This window comes from Mesocricetus auratus, unplaced genomic scaffold, assembly GCF_017639785.1.
Source record: "Mesocricetus auratus isolate SY011 unplaced genomic scaffold, BCM_Maur_2.0 Super-Scaffold_100047, whole genome shotgun sequence".
NCBI classification, from domain to species: domain Eukaryota; kingdom Metazoa; phylum Chordata; class Mammalia; order Rodentia; family Cricetidae; genus Mesocricetus; species Mesocricetus auratus.
In genome coordinates this window covers 3,783,224-3,800,645 of record NW_024429224.1, presented here as the reverse complement: position 1 = coordinate 3,800,645, position 17,422 = coordinate 3,783,224, and the positions used below count along the sequence as shown (strand labels likewise).

At 50.6% G+C, this 17,422-nt stretch overlaps 3 protein-coding genes across 3 annotated transcripts in view; 1 reads left to right on the top strand and 2 right to left on the bottom strand.

Annotated features, from left to right (window-relative positions):
• Window positions 1-9: 9 nt before the first annotated feature.
• On the bottom strand, window positions 10-6,406 carry Arpc5l (actin related protein 2/3 complex subunit 5 like). Its single transcript, XM_040735719.1, has 4 exons — window positions 6,160-6,406; window positions 2,582-2,654; window positions 1,857-2,033; window positions 10-536 (listed from the first exon to the last, which is right to left on the bottom strand). The coding sequence occupies exons 1-4, from the start codon at window positions 6,306-6,308 to the stop codon at window positions 474-476; spliced, it is 462 nt and encodes a 153-aa protein (XP_040591653.1). The 5' UTR covers window positions 6,309-6,406; the 3' UTR covers window positions 10-473.
• Window positions 6,407-10,934: 4,528 nt separating this feature from the next.
• Window positions 10,935-14,575, top strand: Rpl35 (ribosomal protein L35). The gene is made up of 4 exons (XM_013121986.3): window positions 10,935-11,071; window positions 11,314-11,450; window positions 12,234-12,315; window positions 14,395-14,575. The coding sequence occupies exons 1-4, from the start codon at window positions 11,069-11,071 to the stop codon at window positions 14,542-14,544; spliced, it is 372 nt and encodes a 123-aa protein (XP_012977440.2). The 5' UTR covers window positions 10,935-11,068; the 3' UTR covers window positions 14,545-14,575.
• Window positions 14,573-17,422, bottom strand: part of Wdr38 (WD repeat domain 38) — a 26,718-nt gene continuing 23,868 nt past the window's right edge. Inside the window, exons 4-11 of the mRNA XM_040735588.1 lie at window positions 17,057-17,177; window positions 16,224-16,340; window positions 16,042-16,139; window positions 15,713-15,793; window positions 15,499-15,630; window positions 15,245-15,394; window positions 14,934-14,981; window positions 14,573-14,853 (exon numbers count right to left, since the gene is read on the bottom strand). Coding sequence (XP_040591522.1) covers window positions 14,773-14,853; window positions 14,934-14,981; window positions 15,245-15,394; window positions 15,499-15,630; window positions 15,713-15,793; window positions 16,042-16,139; window positions 16,224-16,340; window positions 17,057-17,177 — 828 coding nt within the window. The 3' untranslated portion in view covers window positions 14,573-14,772. The remainder of the gene's footprint in view (window positions 14,854-14,933; window positions 14,982-15,244; window positions 15,395-15,498; window positions 15,631-15,712; window positions 15,794-16,041; window positions 16,140-16,223; window positions 16,341-17,056; window positions 17,178-17,422) is intronic.

The window sequence follows — 17,422 nt, the reverse complement described above, 5'->3', positions numbered from 1 at the left end:
TCAATAGACTACTGAGCCAAGAGCTTTATTGATGCAGCAGGCACTTTACAATGAACCTAAGAGAGCCTGTCTTCTCTGGGAAGACAGAGTGTCTGTACAAACTCTCAGGTTTTTTCACTTCAGAACCCAAAGCTCTCCTTTTCACAGCAGCCCTTGGATCTGCACCTGCCCAAATAGCCCCTCCCATTTCAAAAAGACAGTGCATACATGTACACCTGACATAATCTGGCCAGTCAGTGTGATAGTCAAGTGTCAATTCTTTGTTACTCTGTAGATAAAGGCAGAGACACCGATCCTGCAAAGAATTTAGGAAACAGTAAGACAATTTCTCCCTCCACCTTAAAAGTAAAATACATTTCAGTAGATATGCTTCCTGAAATATGTAGTTGGGAGTTCAGGAATATGATCCATTGTCAGTCCCTTCTTCACCAGCCTGGGCATCCAAAATTCTTAAGGTAACATGATTCTTTTTTTTAAACAGTCTTTCTTGCTGTAAGAACTCTTATAATGGAGCCTAGTCCTCCTACAGCTAAGGCCTGTGGAGACAGGAAAAGGAAACGTGTCAAATGGTATCTGACTGGTCAGAGGAGAACTTCACTCACCTGGAGAGACACATATTCCCAGACCTAAATCCCCCCATGTCACAGACTTGCTGAGAAAGATCAAATTCTAGGGAAAGCCCTGTCCCGGAGCCAAGGGTCCCAGAAGCTGCCCAACTCTTGAAGCAACAGAACTGGCTTAGGACCCCAAGCACAAAGCAGCCTGAGTTGCCTGTGACAAGCTCATTGCCTACCAGCACCACAGGCCACAGAGAACTGCCTGCTAACAGACTGACACAGTCACCCCACAGGGAGGAAATAGCTTTAAGATTTTATTTATTGCCGGGCGTTGGTGGCGCACGCCTTTAATCCCAGCATTCGGAAGGCAGAGGCAGGCGGATCTCTGTGAGTTCAAGGCCAGCCTGGTCTACCGAGCGAGTTCCAGGACAGCCTCCAAAACAATACAGAGAAACCTTGTCTTGAAAAAACCAAAAAAAAAAAAAAAAAGATTTTATTTATTATGTATACAATGTTCTGTCTGCACGTGTGCCTACTTGTCAGAAGAGGGCACCATACCTCAGTATAGATGGTTGTGAGCCACCATGTGGTTGCTGGGAATTGAACTCAGGACCTCTGGAAGTACAGTCAATGCTCTTAACCTCTGAGCCATCTCTCCAGCCCACATGCTTGCAATCTTTGCACTAACATCACAAGTTCAAAGCAATCCCCCCAGTTAAAAAACAAATTTGAGGCCAACCTGTGCTATGTAAGACCCTTACAAAAATCTAGTACTGAGCCTCTTGGCAAGAACTGAATCCATCACAGATGGTCCCCTTAAGTGGTAGGCGTATTTGCTCAAGTGCTGGGAGGTAGGCAGCTGACACACAAGCAGTCCTATATCCCCCTTTCTGTTTCAAGTGAATGAAAGCCATATTAAATGACTCAGATTTCTGCCAATTACCCCTTCTAGCAGTGAGCCTGGGCCTGCATTTCTAAGATGTCTTCAGTGTCTTTGCAGCTACTCTCTCCTACATTCAGAGGAAACATCAAGCCCCTTCTGACCTCACCATGCCACCTGCCTCATATCCTTTAGAAAGGGTAGTTTGTCCTGTCTAGCCTAATCCACAGCTAAAAAGTAAATGTAATATGACTGCCTGTATTTGAAGACCCTGATGGGGTGCTTCCTTCCAGGGTGAGGGAAAGTGCAATGTTACAGCTCAGGCCTGCCATTCCTAGGAACCATCTGCTCTGAGTCTGGCCTGCCAGGGTGAACTCTGGGTGTGCTGCAGCCTGCAGTGGGGCAGTGTAGTCACATACCTTTTCGTGCCACTGGAGTAACACTGCACTGCTATTTTCTGTGGGCTTCTCAAACCCTTTATAAATGTACTTCATTAACAAGTCAATGCCATTTCTGTCCAGTGACTGCACAGCCTGCTCAATTTCGCTGCTCTTAAAGTTTGTGAGTACTTTCAGCACTACACCCTGGGCTCGGTCCTACAGAGAAAAGAAAAAGTGAGTGAGGCTGAGAATTACAATCATAACACCGCTACAGAACACCACTGAGCAAAACATGACAGAAACACCATCCCTTTTCTAATTCATTTGGGCAGAGCTACACAGATGAGCTAAACTTCTTTGGCTTTAAATTTCACTGTATCTCATCAAACAAGTGTTTCTACTTAGTGTGGAAAAAACAAGTAGTTAGTACAGGTAACTTTCTTTTTTTGCTGCCAGGGATTGAACCCAGGGTAGTCAATATGCTAGACAAGCCTTCTACCACTGAGCTCAACTCAGCTCAGCCTCTTGTGTCACTACCTTTGATACGTAAACAAGGCCTTAAGACTTACAGACTACAAGCTACCTACTGCACCCATCTCTGGGAATAGCAAGTGGCTTCAGTGGAAAGCAGTACCCAGTAGCACCTAACTCCCACTGGTGTAGAGCTGCTGTCCAGGCCCCAGGGAGTTCATGCAGCTGTTGAGGACACAAGCAGAACCCTGGTTCTGACAGCACCGGGCAGAGCTGCAGCACAACTTCTTTACCTTCACAGCTTGATTCTTGGTGTTGATTGGAGAATTCCGCAAGGCTGCATGGAATGCACGAAGCATGTCCCCTGTGCATCAAGGCCAGTTAAGGATGGCTAAGCTTAACATGTCCGTGTTCTCATTAGTGACCTTACTTCCCAACAGTTCAAGAGTAATCAAAGGGATCTTATGTATAGCATCCACTATCTTCTGCTGGCCTCTTCCAGGCAGGCACAGCCTGTTAGAGCCTTTAGCTTTCCTAACCTCTGCTAACCTGCAAGCTCTTCCTTCGCTCCTCCTTGAGGCTTCCTGCTCAGAAAACTGCCCACTGTTGTAATAGAATCTGATACAGCCTACATGCACCTCAATGCTAGGCTGTCTGCAGGGTCTTCATGCACAAATGAACTGTAGAGTTCTCACCCTCTCATTCTAAAAGGGAAAAATAGAGACAAACACATCTTAATTCTTCACTCAATACCTCTTACTAAGCTACTAAAGAAATCAACTTGAAGCCAGGCGGTGGTGGTGCATGCCTTTAATCCCAGCACTCAGGAGGCAGAAGCAGCTGGATCTCTTAGTTCAAGCCTGGTCTACACAGATGGACAGCCAGGGATACACAGAGAAACCCTGTCTCAGAACCCCCCCCCAAAAAAAACAGGTTATGTCAAGTCTACCTCTCAGTTAGCACATGCCTTTAAATCTCAGCATTCAGGCAGAGGCAGAGAGGTTCAGGGCCAGCTGTCTCAAACAGAAAAAAAAAAGGGGGGGTCTATTTTCCAGGTCAGCAAGGTCTCACTTTGGCCCACAAAATGAGCTGTGAGCCATCTGCTCCCTTGTCCCAAAACCTTACATAGAATCCCAACTCCACATTCACTGCTGAGATCTGAATACCCAGCACACAAAAGAAAATTACAAAGTAGGTTATGTCCCCAAAGATGACACCTATTTTAAACTGAATTACATCAGCCAACTTTCATGTGAAACAGTGGCTTAAGCCAAAACACTTCAAAACCAGGACAAGGAATGACTGTCTAATCAGGACATTTAAAACTCCTGTTCATGCTACCATCCTTATGTATGAACAAACCTGATTTCCCAGCTTCCCCAGTAAGTGCCACCTTGAAAAGCTGGTCTATGCCACCAGACAAGCCACTCCCCCACTTGTGCTGAACCAGACCCTACTTTTCGTTTTAGAATTTCTTCTCCTCAGACAAAGGGTAATCCTGATACAGCCAATGATAACCCTCTACCCCATAATTTTTTAACTTGGTATATCCTAGGCAATAAGCAGGGCCCCAGAAGCTTAACAGTACACTTGGACTAACATCATTTCATTGACAAAATGAACAGTAGGGAAGAACAAGAGTGTTAAGTTTAGTACTGCTTTTTGTTTTGGGGTTTTTTTGTTTGTTTTTGTTTTTTGAGTCATGGTTTCTCTTTATAGCTTTGGAGCCTGTCCTTAGAGATCCGACTGCCTCTGCCTCCCAAAGCTGGGATTAAAAAAAAGTGTGTGCCACCACTGCTAGACAGTTCTGCTTTAATGGCCACCTGCAGCTTTTTTTTTGAAGCAGGCACTGCAGCTACTGCTGGGTAGAAAGAGAGGGGAGGGCATCTATCTCTACAGTCGCAGTTTACTAAACTGTCTCCATACCCAGACAGCCTCCAGCACTTCAGAGAACACACTGTAACCAACCATCCAGACCGTGCTCAGCCATGACCCTACAGCCTCTACTCATAAAGTTCCCAGTACCATCCTAAAACTGTGATAGTGTCACCAAACACTGTCAAATCTCCTTGGTGGTGAAAATATATAAAATCACTCAAAATCGTTGCTCTATATTCCTGCTTCAAGGACCAGAACCTGACATCTTCCTTTGAGACAAGGAAACTGACCCAGAAGGGAAATTACCTGCTCAAGGTCACAAAGGTACCATGACCTTCAAATCCAAGCCCTCTCTACACTCCATCACCACCACCAGTAGAGAACGCCAAGTGTGTTCACTGAAGCTGCCATTGAAGTGGTGAGGCCACCATCGCTGTGTATTATCAGTTAGGAAAGAGGGCTGAGGTTGAGAAGTGTAAGCTACGGAAGGTTAAAGCAGGTTAGAACCAGCCGTGTGGATGCAGCCAGCTCCTCTACAATGACAGTTCCCACTTCCGCAGAGCTTCCCCCAAACCTCTCTGCTCTTCCTCCTAAGGCTCCCGTGAGGCTCTGTGGATTGAATGCAATGACCCAAGTGCAACACTTGGCACCTAGCAGGTGCTCAGTCACTATGTCCACCCTTCTCCCTACCTGCTAACACCTGCTGACCTCCCTTCTCCCAGTCCCAAGAGGTGCATTTCCCACGGTAACAAGGCTCCTCGAGCCCTACACCCAAAGCCTGTGAGCTGCCTCATTAAAAAAAAGTAAAAAATAAAACCAGCCAGCCAGGGCCTTCAACAAGCCCCAACAGTAACACTACCAAAGCCAACAGCTGCCCAAGGCCCAGTCTCTTCAGTTTAATAAGATTCTGGGTCAAATGCATCACTCTGGAGCCTTGTCAACAACTGAGTGCCCATAAGCCAGTCAATCCCCTGCACCACACTTAAAAACCGTTCTCATCACCCCATCTAACCACTGGAATGGTGCAGGAAATACAGGTTTCAAATCTCCACGTTTGAAAACACTCCTGTCTGGAGGAGTTGCTTTAAAGGTATATTAGAGAAGAATTACAGGGCTCCTCCCGAAAGCAGTAGGCCTGACTTCCCAGGCTAAACACCCAGAACCTGATTTATATACAGCAAGAGCCTCCACCACTGCCCTAGCTAGTGCGGGGGAAGGGTACACACTTCCTGTCAAACCATTTGAATAAAGAAAAAAAAAAAACCTTCCTGTGAGATTGTCAGTTTCCCGTGGTGCTCAAACTGCTAAGAGTCCACGCCAGCTGTGACAATCACCTCTATTTTTGCTCTTCTGTTCTGAACGTCTGTTTTCTGTGGCCACCAGAGCAGTCATTTCCAGTCGCCGGGGAGTCACTTTTACACTTGACACTGTATGGTGTTTCTTAGTCTCCGATCACTAGCTTTTTCTATGCTTCCTGCACAAGGCAGTTAATGGAGAGTCGCAAATCACTTGTTGAATGGAGCTCGGCCCATAAAGGCTCAAAACCCAACGTGCCCAGAGGACTGTGGTGACAGGTGAGAAGAGGCGGCACGACAATCTCACCCTCCCCAGCCCCCAACAAGCCACCCACCCACCTACTTTCACGCTGGGCTGCAATCGGGCCCAAGAAAACCACAGACAGGCCGCAGGAGGCCCTGGCTGCTCAACGAATCCAAGGTGGCTCACGTCCAGCCCTCCCGAGGATCAGCGACCCGGAACGGCCCCGTGTCCTGCAACGAGGGACGGAGGGACCAAGGCCCACGCCTGGGCACCCAGAGGGATGCGGAGCGCGGCCGGGCGGAGGAGTTCAGCGAGCTCCAGGGCCGCGCCGCTGAGGAAGGCTAGAAGCCAGGGACGAAGGACCCGAGGAGCCCGGGGCGGGTAGAAGCCGGGCGGGGGCGGGGGCAAGAAGGGTGCGAAGGCCGAGTCCGAGCGGCCTCGCCGGGAAGGATATTGCCGCAGGAGCCCGTCCACCTCGGCGGGGTCGGGGCCTGGCTCGCCAGCCGCCGCCGCCGCCTCTTCCTGCTCGTCCACGAATTTGTTCTCGTCAAACTCGTCGATGTCCACCCGACGGAAACGTGAGGACAGTGTGTTCCGGGCCATGGCGGGAGCTCGGCGGCCGCCCAGCCGGCTAGATTCCACTCCCTCCGCACCGGCTCCGCTCGGGGGCGGGAAGCGGCCGCCAGGCCCCGCCCGCCCTCCTCCACGCGCAGCCGCCGCCCTCCCACTTCCGGAACCCGTCGGAACCGGAAGCTGGTGTGGGCGGGGCAGCGGCGCGGAATCGTGGGGTGCTTGTGTGGCTTCATCTGGCCCGCGGCGGTTCCTGTGTCGTCCTCGCGGCAAGCAGCCTGCGGCCACGGGCGGCACCTCCGTCAGCTCCTGAGGAAGAAACCAGAGCCGAGGAACGAGTGCCAGCGACTTCCCTGTTACAGGGGTGAAGGACTCTAAGCACTAACGTGTAACCTGGGGGCTGACAGGACGCCCGATGACGTCTTCACTTGAGTGCTCTGCAAAAAGGATTCCGTGGGCACCTGCATGCCTGAAGGCCAACCCTGACTTGAAGAGGCGCATTTTAGCAGGCGAAAGCAGCAGAGTTCAGAAACCGATGGGAAGAGGGCAGTGGCTAGGATGCTGGTTTCTCCTGATTTCAGCTGTAGGCTAAAATGGACCTTTTCCAAAACTGTACGAAAACTTGCTACATTTTCATCTGATTGCACTCTTGTGCAAAAACAGTAGATGAAACATGGTTTTGCTTTCCTTCTTTCCATTGAACTGTGTCTGTAGATCAAAAACTGCCAGGCAGGCATAACCGGGGATGCTAAAGCCAGACTTCCATGGGGCAAGTAGACGCTGAATAAAGTCTCAGATCCTTAGTCAAAACTACCTGTATTCCTGCCCCATACATAGGAAGAAATCTGGGGTGCAGGCAGGTCGTAAAATTGCAGGAATTCACATCTGCTATTATAAAGACTTTTTTTTTAACTTGGTTTTTGGAGACAGGCTTTCTCTGTAGCTTTGGAACCTGTCCTGGTCTCGAACTCACACAGATCCTCCTGCCTCTGCCTTCCAAGTGCTGGGACTAAAGGCGTGTGCCACCAGCTCCCAACTTATAAAGATGTTCTTTAGAGGAAATTTTTTGTTTGTTTGTTTTTCGAGACAGGATTTCTCTGTATTGCTTTGGAGTCTGGCCTGGAACTCACTCTGTAGACCAGGCTGGCCTGGAACTCATAGAGATCTGCCTGCCTCTGCCTCCTGAGTGCTGGGACTAAAGGCGTGCGCTGCCACTTCCCAGCTTATACAGATGTTTTGTTTTGTTTATTAGTTATATAGTGTTCTGCCTGAATGTATCCCTTCAGGCCAGAAGAGGACACTAGATCTTATTATAGATGGTTGTGAGCCACCATGTGGTTGCTGGGAATTGAACTCAGGACCTCTGGTAAAGCAGCCAGTGTTCTTATCCTCTGAGCCATCTCTCCGGCCCTATACGATGTTCTTGAGAGAACATCTTTCAATATGTTTTAATATTTGACTTTTATGTGTGTTTTGCTTGCCAATTTTTCTGTGCACCACATAGGTGTTGTACCTGATGGAGAACAGCAGAGGGCATGAGATCCTTCAGAGCTGTAATTACACATATGGTTTAGAGCCACCATGTCACAGGGGGTTGAGAATGGAACCTGGTTCCATTCTCCATCTCACCAGTCCCTCTCCAAGAAAATCTTGGTCAGAAGGACTTAATACCAGAAATAGTGTTTTAACGGGGAAGTGGTCTCAATCATGTGAATGAAGTAATGTTCTAGCTGATGTTCATAGACTTTTCATCAGATAGGCTTTTAAATCCATGATAGAGATCTGGCTTAGTAGTGCACTCCTGCAATCCTGAGGACCAAGAGTTTGTGCATTAGCCAGGTGGTGCATGTCTTTAATTCTAGCATCTGGGAGGCAGAGGCAGGCAAATCTCTATGAGTTAGAGGCCAGCCTGGTCTATGGATCAAGTTCTAAGACAAGCTACAAAGCTACAAAGAAAACCTGTCTCAAAAAAAAAAAAAAAAAGATAGATAAGATAGATCAATTGATCAATCTGGGAACAAGAACTAAAATTGTAGCCAGGTGTTAGTGGTGCACGCCTTTAATCCCAGCACTCGGGAGGCAGAGGCAGGTGGATCTCTCTGAGTTTAAGGCCAGCCTGCTCTACATAATGAGTTTCCAGGACAGCCAAGATTAGATAGCAAGACTTTATTTTTTTAAAAAAGTTAATTTATGAGTAGGCTGTAGGCAATAGTAGCTCAAGCCAGAAAGGTGCTAAAAATAAGGGGGGTGATGGGAACATATTAGGCATTTTCAAGATAATGCCTACAGGATTTGCTGGTAAATTAGATGGGACATGTAATAAAACAAGCAGTGTCTAATAACTTCAAAGATGCAGGTCTGAGGATGTAGCCTATTGTGGCGCACTCACCCAGTACATTGTAGATCCTGGGTTTAATCCTAGTTATGTGTTATAGCTCAGCTTGAATGGAAAGGTATCAGGCAGCCGGGAGCCAAGGAATATCACATAGTCACACCACACAACAGGCCTCACACAAGACGACTTATTGGGCAGGAAAACCCCAGGATGGTGGCTGCATCTGCTCAGGCAAGTTACAGCAGCAAACTTAACAGGGTACAGGGCTTACATAGAGTTTCTGGGAGTGGGGGGTGGGGGTAGAACTTTTCAGGGTGGGGATTGGCGGGGTTGGGATTTCACGTCCAGAGTTTGGGCTTTTTACTCTGTAGGGTGGGGACTGCATCCAGGTGTTAGGACAGTTTGTATGTTCTGTGTGTGAAACCTGGCAGTTGGAGGCCCTCAGGGAGAGGGGCTTATAACATCATGAAAATTATGCATAGTCATAACTCTAGTAGAATCCTGAGCGTCTAGGAAGTTCTACCTTTAGGATTCCATTTAAACTAATTCACTCGCCAGGCGTTGGTGGCACACGCCTTTTTTTTTTTTTTTTTTTTTTTTTTTTTGGTTTTTCGAGACAGGGTTTCTCTGTGGACCTTTCTCTTGGTCACCTTTGTAGACCGGTGGCGCACGCCTTTAATCCCAGCACTCGGGAGGCAGAGGCAGGCGGATCTCTGTGAGTTCGAGGCCAGCCTGGTCTGGAAAAACCAAAGAAACAAAAAACAAAAAAACAAAACTAACTCACTCATTTCTCCATATATTTTGACTTCATAGTGGTCTGGAACAAGGCTCATATAGCTATCCATCCAGTAGTCACAACCTGGGCCTGGAGAGCACAAAACCAAATAACATGGTTCTGCCCTCAGAGACCTCCAAGACTGGCTTTGGAACAGGCACAAGAACACATCCTTTAACTGTTATGTAAAAGCGGTGTAGGACACATTTGGAGTACAAAGGTAGGATGCTAGTCTTAGTGATGGAAGACTACTAAAAACCCTCCTTCCGGTCCCCGTTTGTTCTGGTCAGTGTTCTGTACTGAACATTGAGAAACTGGAGGCTCCAACTGCTCCCTATGGCCTTTTATTACAGAAACCTAGCAGATCAAGTCTATGTTGCTGTAACCTAATGCCCCCCGGGGTGGTCTGTTGGGGACTGGGGGGATGAAAAGCTGTGGCCTCGTTAGCCATGTTCGTATCAATGACACTTAATTCGATTTTTACATATCAAGTCTTGGCTGGAAGCTTTGCAGGTTGTCAGGTTAGCTCCTGTAATCCTCAAAGATAGATGTCATCACAGGTAAGAGAACCGACCAAAGATGGGAATGGATGTACCAAGATAACTAGTAGCTAGCAATAAAGCAAGAACCTGATTTCGTTTTGGAATTCTTATTTATTTGTATTTCAGGCTTGAGGAATAAACCGATAGCCTTGTGCATGCCAGGTGAACACTCAACCACAGAACCAAACTCCCAGCCCCCGTTTTGGAGTCTTGTTGAGACAGGGTCTCTATAATAAATACACCTAACACTCTATGTAGTGGGGGAGGCTTGAACTCCAGACCTTCCTTTTCTACTGCCTGAGTGCTGGAATCACAGGACTGTGACGACGCACCCAGACCTACAACAATAATCGCAAATCCAAAAATTATGGGATTGCTATTTCTACTATTCCACAGGATCTCCAACAGTTCTTGCTGGGGTCTGACTGCTGTCAGCGTAGAAAATTCTTACCCTTGCCAGGTGGTGGCACACTTTCAATGCCAGCCCGGGGAACATACGTTTCAGATCAGCCCAGAAAATATATGGAGATCTTGTATTCAGAAACAAAAAGACAACCCCCCCCCAAAAAAAACTGCACTGACTACTAAATGGTTCCGAACCTGACCACCGAGACCCACATGTTGGAAGGACCCAAAAAACCGGACTAATTCTCAGCCCCGCCCCCCCAGCGCGATCACCCACAACCTTAGCTTTGGGAAGGTTCCCAGCCAGCTAGGGACATACAGGGAGAGACCCAGTCTCAAATAAGCTTTGAGGAATTAACCTCACGCCTCATGCCCTCCGCACCTCCAGACCACACACGGCTAGCTCAGAGGTGGACAGGCCAGGGGACGACGGGCTTCTCGAATAAACGACTGAATGGACGAGCTGCAGCCTCCACCACGGCGCCACGCCAGCCACGCACAGGCCAGCCTCAGGCTCAGTTTGCCCGGCCGTAGTGCTTAAAGGCCAGCCGTGGAGGCGGGGCAGGGTCCCCGGAAGGGGCGGGATCGCCGACGCGCCAGCGCTCCGGCGGGCGGGCCTCCCTCGCCGTGACGCTATTGGCCGTGCTCGGCGCCACCCCGCAGTAGTTACGGAAGTCGGGCCCGCCTCTTCCTCTTTCTCTCGGACCGGGACGTCTCAGCGGCGAGCAGCGCAGCTATGGTGAGGGCTCGGGAATCGGTTGCCATCCGGGCGGGGGAGCACGTGAAGGCAGCGGCGCGGGGCGCGGGGCGCGAGTGGGGGACGCAAGGGGTGCCCGGGGCCTGCGCCCTGGCGCGGTGTGCTTGCCCCGGGCTCGGGCCGGCACGGACCGCGTCCCCTCCCCGCGCACGGTCCCTCCTTGACCGGCCGCGGTGAGAGCGGGAGCTTCCGCGCGGTGGCCCACAGAGTCCCCTCCCGTACAGGCCAAGATTAAGGCTCGGGACCTGCGCGGCAAGAAGAAGGAGGAGCTGCTGAAGCAACTGGACGATCTGAAGGTGGAGCTGTCCCAGCTTCGCGTCGCCAAGGTGACGGGCGGCGCCGCGTCCAAACTCTCCAAGATGTAAGTGAGGGCCTAGCTCGGTGCACACCCTTCTCTGCCTTGGCCCCTTGCGCCTTTCCCCGCCAGTCGCCAGTGGCCAGCGTAAGTTCAAAGGATGCAGGGTTGTTGAAGGTCCATGGTCGGCCGCCCACCTGGACCCTTACGTGGGTTGTAGTGGGGCCTGGAGACACAGTGGAGGAGCCGCAGAGAATGGCGAGTCCTTTAGTGGATGCCACCAGTATTCTGCCCGAGAGAGAATCTTGATGAGCAAACACCTAAGCAAAGCTACTTGCTGAGCCCTCCAGACACGTGTTCGGTCACAGACCTGCCCTTGTCCTCGGACCAGACCTGTCCCTGGCTCCGGTGTTGTCTCTCCACAGCTGTTGGGTTTCCCGGTTTCTTTTTTTTTTTTTAATTATTATGAATACAACACCCTGCCTCCATGTACACATCAGAAGAGGGCACTAGATCTCATTACAGATGGTTGTGAGCCACCATGTGGTTGCTGGGAATTGAACTCAGGACCTCTGGAAGAGCAGTCAGTGCTCTTAACCTCTGAGCCATCTCTCCAGCCCCGGGTTTCCCGGTTTCTGATTCCTTAAGTTAGCCTTTGGTGTGAGCTCTAGGCCAGGATTAGAAGAACTTTCCTCATTATCTTATCTGCAATAAGTTTCCATGCATATCCCTGGGGAACCGTCCTCAAGTCCAAGGCTTTGCCTCCCACGTAATATTGATGGGGGAACTTGGGCGGGCACCAACACGAGTTGGCACTTCCGGGTCTATTCTGACATTTATTTTTCATAGACGAGTCGTCCGCAAATCCATTGCCCGTGTCCTCACCGTAATTAACCAGACTCAAAAAGAAAACCTCAGGAAATTCTACAAGGTGAGCATTGGCCAGATGTTGAGAAGAGGTTCCGGGGCACACGGAAGGGGGGTGCCCTCCAAAGCACCATTCTGTGGTTGGGTTTCCACAATACCAGCTTTCCTAACTGATGTGGTGCTGGTGCCAGAAGGCACTGGTGAGCAAGGGTCTGGCTGAACACTCGCTTTGAGCCCAGCCTCCTCGGCATGCTGTGTGATGTCATTGGCTTGTTTTGCTGGGAGTTGGAGCTGGGACCCTGGCCTCTAGCTGTTCAGGTGATTTCTCGCTGTCACATTATTTCTGTCTCACCTGACAAGTACCTCCTTTTGGAGGGCTTGGAGAGGTTGGGTTGCCCGGGGACACCCACAGAAGGTAGGCTGTGGGCCCAGAGCGCTCCGAACAGTTTCTCGTGTTAGTATAGAGGCAAAGCGAGGAAGCAGAGTCGCACAGTAATTCACTCATGTGACCAGGGTTGTGGTCTCCAGAAGGGATTGTTCTAAAGGGGGCCTCATCATTTTAAAGTAATCTCCCTTAATTGAAGCCATCTCCTGGAGCCGGTCAGTTGCCTCTGCAAATTTCACCAAATTAGTATTTTGGGTATGGCATAATCAGAACGCTGGCATGGTGTGTGGGGGTTTTGGTGTGGACGGGTCTGAACTGTTCCTTTGTTTCTGAATCTGGAAACCAGTATGTGAACCTGCTTCCCTGTGATTTGCTGGCACGTGTGGCTTTTCAGCATGTAGTTTATTTGTGACTAAAGAGGTAGGCTTTTTGTTGTTGCAGGTTTTCATTTTTTTTTTTTTTTTCCGAGACAGGGTTTCTCTGTGGCTTTGGAGGTGTTCTGGAACTCCATCTGTAGACCAGGCTGGCCTCCGAGTGCTGGGATTAAAGGCGTGCACCACCAACGCCTGGCTTTTGCAGGACACACCTATTTTAATCCCAGCACTCAGGAGACAGAGACAAGCAGGTCTCTTGAGTTCAAGGCCAGCCTGACATACAAGATAACTAGGGCTGTTACACAGAGAAACCCTGTCTCAAATGTCAGGCCAGTGAGCAAGGCAGTGCTGAGCTACCCCAGGCCACAGAAAGTGTGGTTGGGGGTTGTGTGTGGGTTTTGTTTTATTTTTCTGTCACACTTTGTAGGCCAGTGTAGTCTGGAGCCTACGGGCAGTCCTGCTGTGTGGGCATTGCCATAGCCTCCTTAAGTGGTTAAGTGAACTTAACATGGATGAGGCTACCTGAGGTGTCTTGGGGCCCCCATGCCATCCTACACAGCTTTCTGGGGTCCTCTGTCACCTGCAGGTACTAAGTGCAAGAAAATGTGGCCTCGTGATGCCTGTTTCTTTGGAGTAGCCACTCAAAGAGCCTGATTACACATTCTTTTTGGGACCTAGTTTCTCTGTGTAGACCACGGTTTTTTGTTTGGTTTTTCGAGACGGTTTCTCTGTAGCTTTGGAGGCTGTCCTATATGTATGAGTGGTCTGTCTACATGATAGAAGAGAGCATCCAGTCCCGCTACCCATGGTCTGTGTGGTTGCTAGGAATTGAACCTCAGTCCTCTGGAAAAGCAGCCAATGCTCATAACTGCATGAGTAACACTTTGATGAGGGGGCAGTCCAGGACAGTTTATGTGTGTGACCCTGACTGGCCTAAGACTCACATAGATCTGCCTGCCTACCTGCCATGTGCACCACCACCCTCCAGCTGATTGGTTTTGCTTTTTCGAGACAGGGTTTCTCTGTGGTTTTGGAACCTGTCCTGGAACTCGCTTGGTAGACCAGGCTGGTCTTAAACTCACAGAGATCCGCCTGCCTCTGCCTCCCGAGTGCACCGCCCGGCCTCCAGTGTGTATCTTGTGTGCTTTAGATTATGTTATGGGTTTAGTTACTGTTGATTGATAACTAGGAAAGGTGAGCCTGGCCCCCCTAGCCCTCTAGTCTTTAAATTAGGGTATCTGACTAATTAGTAGGCTTGCCAGCTTTCTAGTACCTTATTGGCAGGTTCTAGCTAAAAGACTCGAGGTGCCCATTGGGCTCTCCTGCCCCAGAATCTCCCCAGTAGTCCCTAGTACTCAGATTCACTCTGTGGTCTCTGTCCCAGGGTAAGAAGTACAAGCCTCTGGACCTGCGACCCAAGAAGACGAGAGCCATGCGCCGCCGGCTCACCAAACACGAGGAGAAGCTGAAGACCAAGAAGCAGCAGAGGAAGGAGAGGCTGTACCCGCTGCGCAAGTTTGCGGTCAAGGCCTGATGGGACGGCAATAAAGCGCGAGACTGACTGACTTTCTGCTTCTTGTTTGCACTGACCACCTGGAGGGGGTGGGGTGGGTAATGACCACTTAATCTACATTGGGTGCCGGCCTTGTGTGACAGGGTAGTCCCTGCGTGCAGCCGAGATGTGGTGGCTACGTTCTTAGTTGCTTTAGGCTTGTGGTAAGCTGTGAGGAAGAGGTTCTTGGGACTTTGAGCAGCAGACTTGTCATCTTGTCACAGCAGCCCCTGACACTAAGAGTTTGCCATCGGGGGTGAAAACACAAGCATGGGCCACATCCAGCAGGCCCTGTCAGTGCACAGCATCAGAGTCAGGTTGGCAGTCCTGCCAGTCCTGGGTCTCTGCAGGCTTCTCTGCACTGACCTTACCTTTAGGGTCTCCAGACATTCTCCTGTGTTGCAGTCCCAGACTTTGACCTGAATGTGAAGATGGGACGTAGAGTGGCAATTGTCATGTGCTCTCAAGTCCCAGGCCGTGGCCTGGGCTCTTGTGCAGGAAAGGTTTGAAGTGCCGGCATAGCCTGTGGCACTGAGATGGGAAAAGTTCATAGGTTGACCATAGGGCGGCCTGGTCCTTTGTGCTTGGCTTCAGGTCTTGCCATTGCTACACAGCTGGGCCCATGGGCATACCTAGTATGGTAAGGCTGAGGAGGGGTCGCCTCGGATCTGAGCAGACTTACCATTCGGGAGTAACCGGCACTGGCCAGCCTCAGTTCATCAGGAGAAAAGGCTAGGCTTCTAACCCAGGTGGCATGGCCCTTAAGCTGGAAAAGCAGGCTGTTGGTTGTGGGGTTCCATATACGGATGGTCTTGTCCCAGGAGCCAGATGCCTAAAGAGACATCCCCGAGTTCAGTGGACCCCACAATGGCCTGCACCCTTGAGGGTCTCAGGGCAAATAGGTACTGGCCTGGAACCCCAGTCAGCTTGGCTTACCAAGAGGCCAGAGGCTGAGTAGCACAAGCAGCTGATGTTGCCAGTGTGGCCCTCCAATTCCTGGTAGGAGGTAACTGGGGCTGCCACCCGCAGGTCCCAGATGTGCACAGTAGAATCCCAGGAACCAGTGGCCTATGAGCAGCGACCATGAGTATGAAATGGCTCTTACCACTCCTGTGGCCACCTACAGGCTGTGGTGGGGGGTGAGGCTCACCAGAGAGTCGGCGGTGGGGGAGAAGTCACTGCTCTGGACGGAATCGCGGTGCCCAATCAATGGGCGCACATTATGGCCAGACTGTAGAGAGAGTGAGCTGCGGAGGTGGAGGCGGGCCGCCCAGAGGCCTGAGGCACTTTACCAGGCCTAGCCTAAGGGCGCTTCCTGGGCCTTGGCACCGGAAGGACAGGCAGTGCATGCAGCCTGGAAACCACTATGCAGCGAGGCCCAGAAAGCCTGCCACAGCCAAGTGGTACCTGGTTGTTGCGGGGGAATAGGCAGCCACTGAGGAGAGCACGTCACCTCTGACCCACGCCCCATCCTCATACCTGCACCTCCCAGAGAATGACCTTCCTGTCCCAGCCACCCGATGCCAGCTGCTTTGAGTCAGGGCTGAAGCTGACTGTCTCCACACTCCGCTGATGACCTGCAGACACCAGCCCAAAGGTGGGAGGGAGGACAGGACACAGTCTGCAAGGGACCAGTGGCTCCTGCCCACGCCCCTGCTTACCTTTCAGCACATGTAGACACTTGAAGCGTGCCAAATCCCATAGGCGGACAGTGCGGTCGCAGGAAGAGCTGGCAACGAGGCGGCCATCAGGGGAGAAGCGACAGAACTTCACTGGGCCTGAGGCAGGGAACCCGTGGCGTTGCCCTACCTGCCTTCATAACCCACATCTGTGGTCCTTGCTGCAAGACTTGAGCTGAGCCCACGTGGTTTGCCCATCTGGGAAGCCAGCAAATCCATATCCCTCCTCCTAGTGACAGCCTCACTGTTCACCTAGGTTCTCGCTCTCTGGTCTAAATTGGCTTGTGTTAGTCACCCGTTCCATTATTCCTTCTGGTTTTAACAGGTTAGATACCTTGACTGCACAGGTTTATCTATCCTGTGACAATTTTGTGACCAAGAACACAGTTTGAACTTAAGGACATGAGATGAAGTCAAATAGATCAGTTAAAGGAAGGCTCTGGAGGATCAGTGTGGTGTATGTACTGCTGAACTACACGTCTAGGACTTAAGAAATAGGATTTGAAGCTGGGCAGTGGTGGTGCACGCCTTTAATCCCAGCACATGGGAGGCAGAGCAGGTGGAGGCCAGCCTGGTCTACAGAACTAGTTCCAGGGTAGCTAGGGCTACAGTACAGACACCTTGTCTTGAAAAACTAAAAAGAAAAGATGTGAGCCAGGCAATGATGGTGCATGCCTTTAATCCCTCTCTTAGGGTGGGAGATCTGGTCCCTTGAGTTTGGTGGCACCTTAGCCAACAGCCCCTGCCACACTTGCTCCAGCGGTCTCCCCCCAGTCATAGGTCACCAAGTTAGACTCCAGGTGCCCGAGTCCCACCTCTGTGGCCGGCCATTCTCCACAGCAGCCTCCTGCTCTTGGTCTCCCATACATAGACATGGCCGTCATCTGAGGCTGTGAGCAGGGTCCGGCCGTCAGGGGAGAAAGCAGAGCAGTTGACCTGGAAGTACACACCAAAGTGGCCCCGTGTCTGTCCCCTCCCTGTCCCCTCACCGCTGACCTGCCTAGGAACCAGGGAGCGAGTCCCACTGCACAGCCAGGGCCGTGGGAACCTAAGTCCCAAAGCAAGTTCTGAATCAACCGAAGAAGAGCCAACCTGGTCTACAAAGCAAGTTCTGGAGAGACCCGTCTTGAAAAAGGAAAAGAAGACTGACAAGTCCAAAATGGACTATAGCAAGCATTGAA

Bases quoted from the DNA above. Each gene is read 5' to 3' on its own strand.
- Arpc5l (XM_040735719.1), bottom strand. From the start codon at position 6,308: ATGGCCCGGAACACACTGTCCTCACGTTTCCGTCGGGTGGACATCGAC. The intron at 2,655-6,159 runs ATATCCTTCCCG...GCCTTGATGCAC, and splicing joins GTGGACGGGCTCCTGCGGCA to AGGGGACATGCTTCGTGCAT. The intron at 537-1,856 runs GTATGTGACTAC...CTGTCTCCACAG, and splicing joins TACTCCAGTGGCACGAAAAG to GCCTTAGCTGTAGGAGGACT.
- Rpl35 (XM_013121986.3), top strand. The intron at 11,451-12,233 runs GTAAGTGAGGGC...TATTTTTCATAG, and splicing joins GCGTCCAAACTCTCCAAGAT to ACGAGTCGTCCGCAAATCCA. The intron at 12,316-14,394 runs GTGAGCATTGGC...TCTCTGTCCCAG, and splicing joins ACCTCAGGAAATTCTACAAG to GGTAAGAAGTACAAGCCTCT.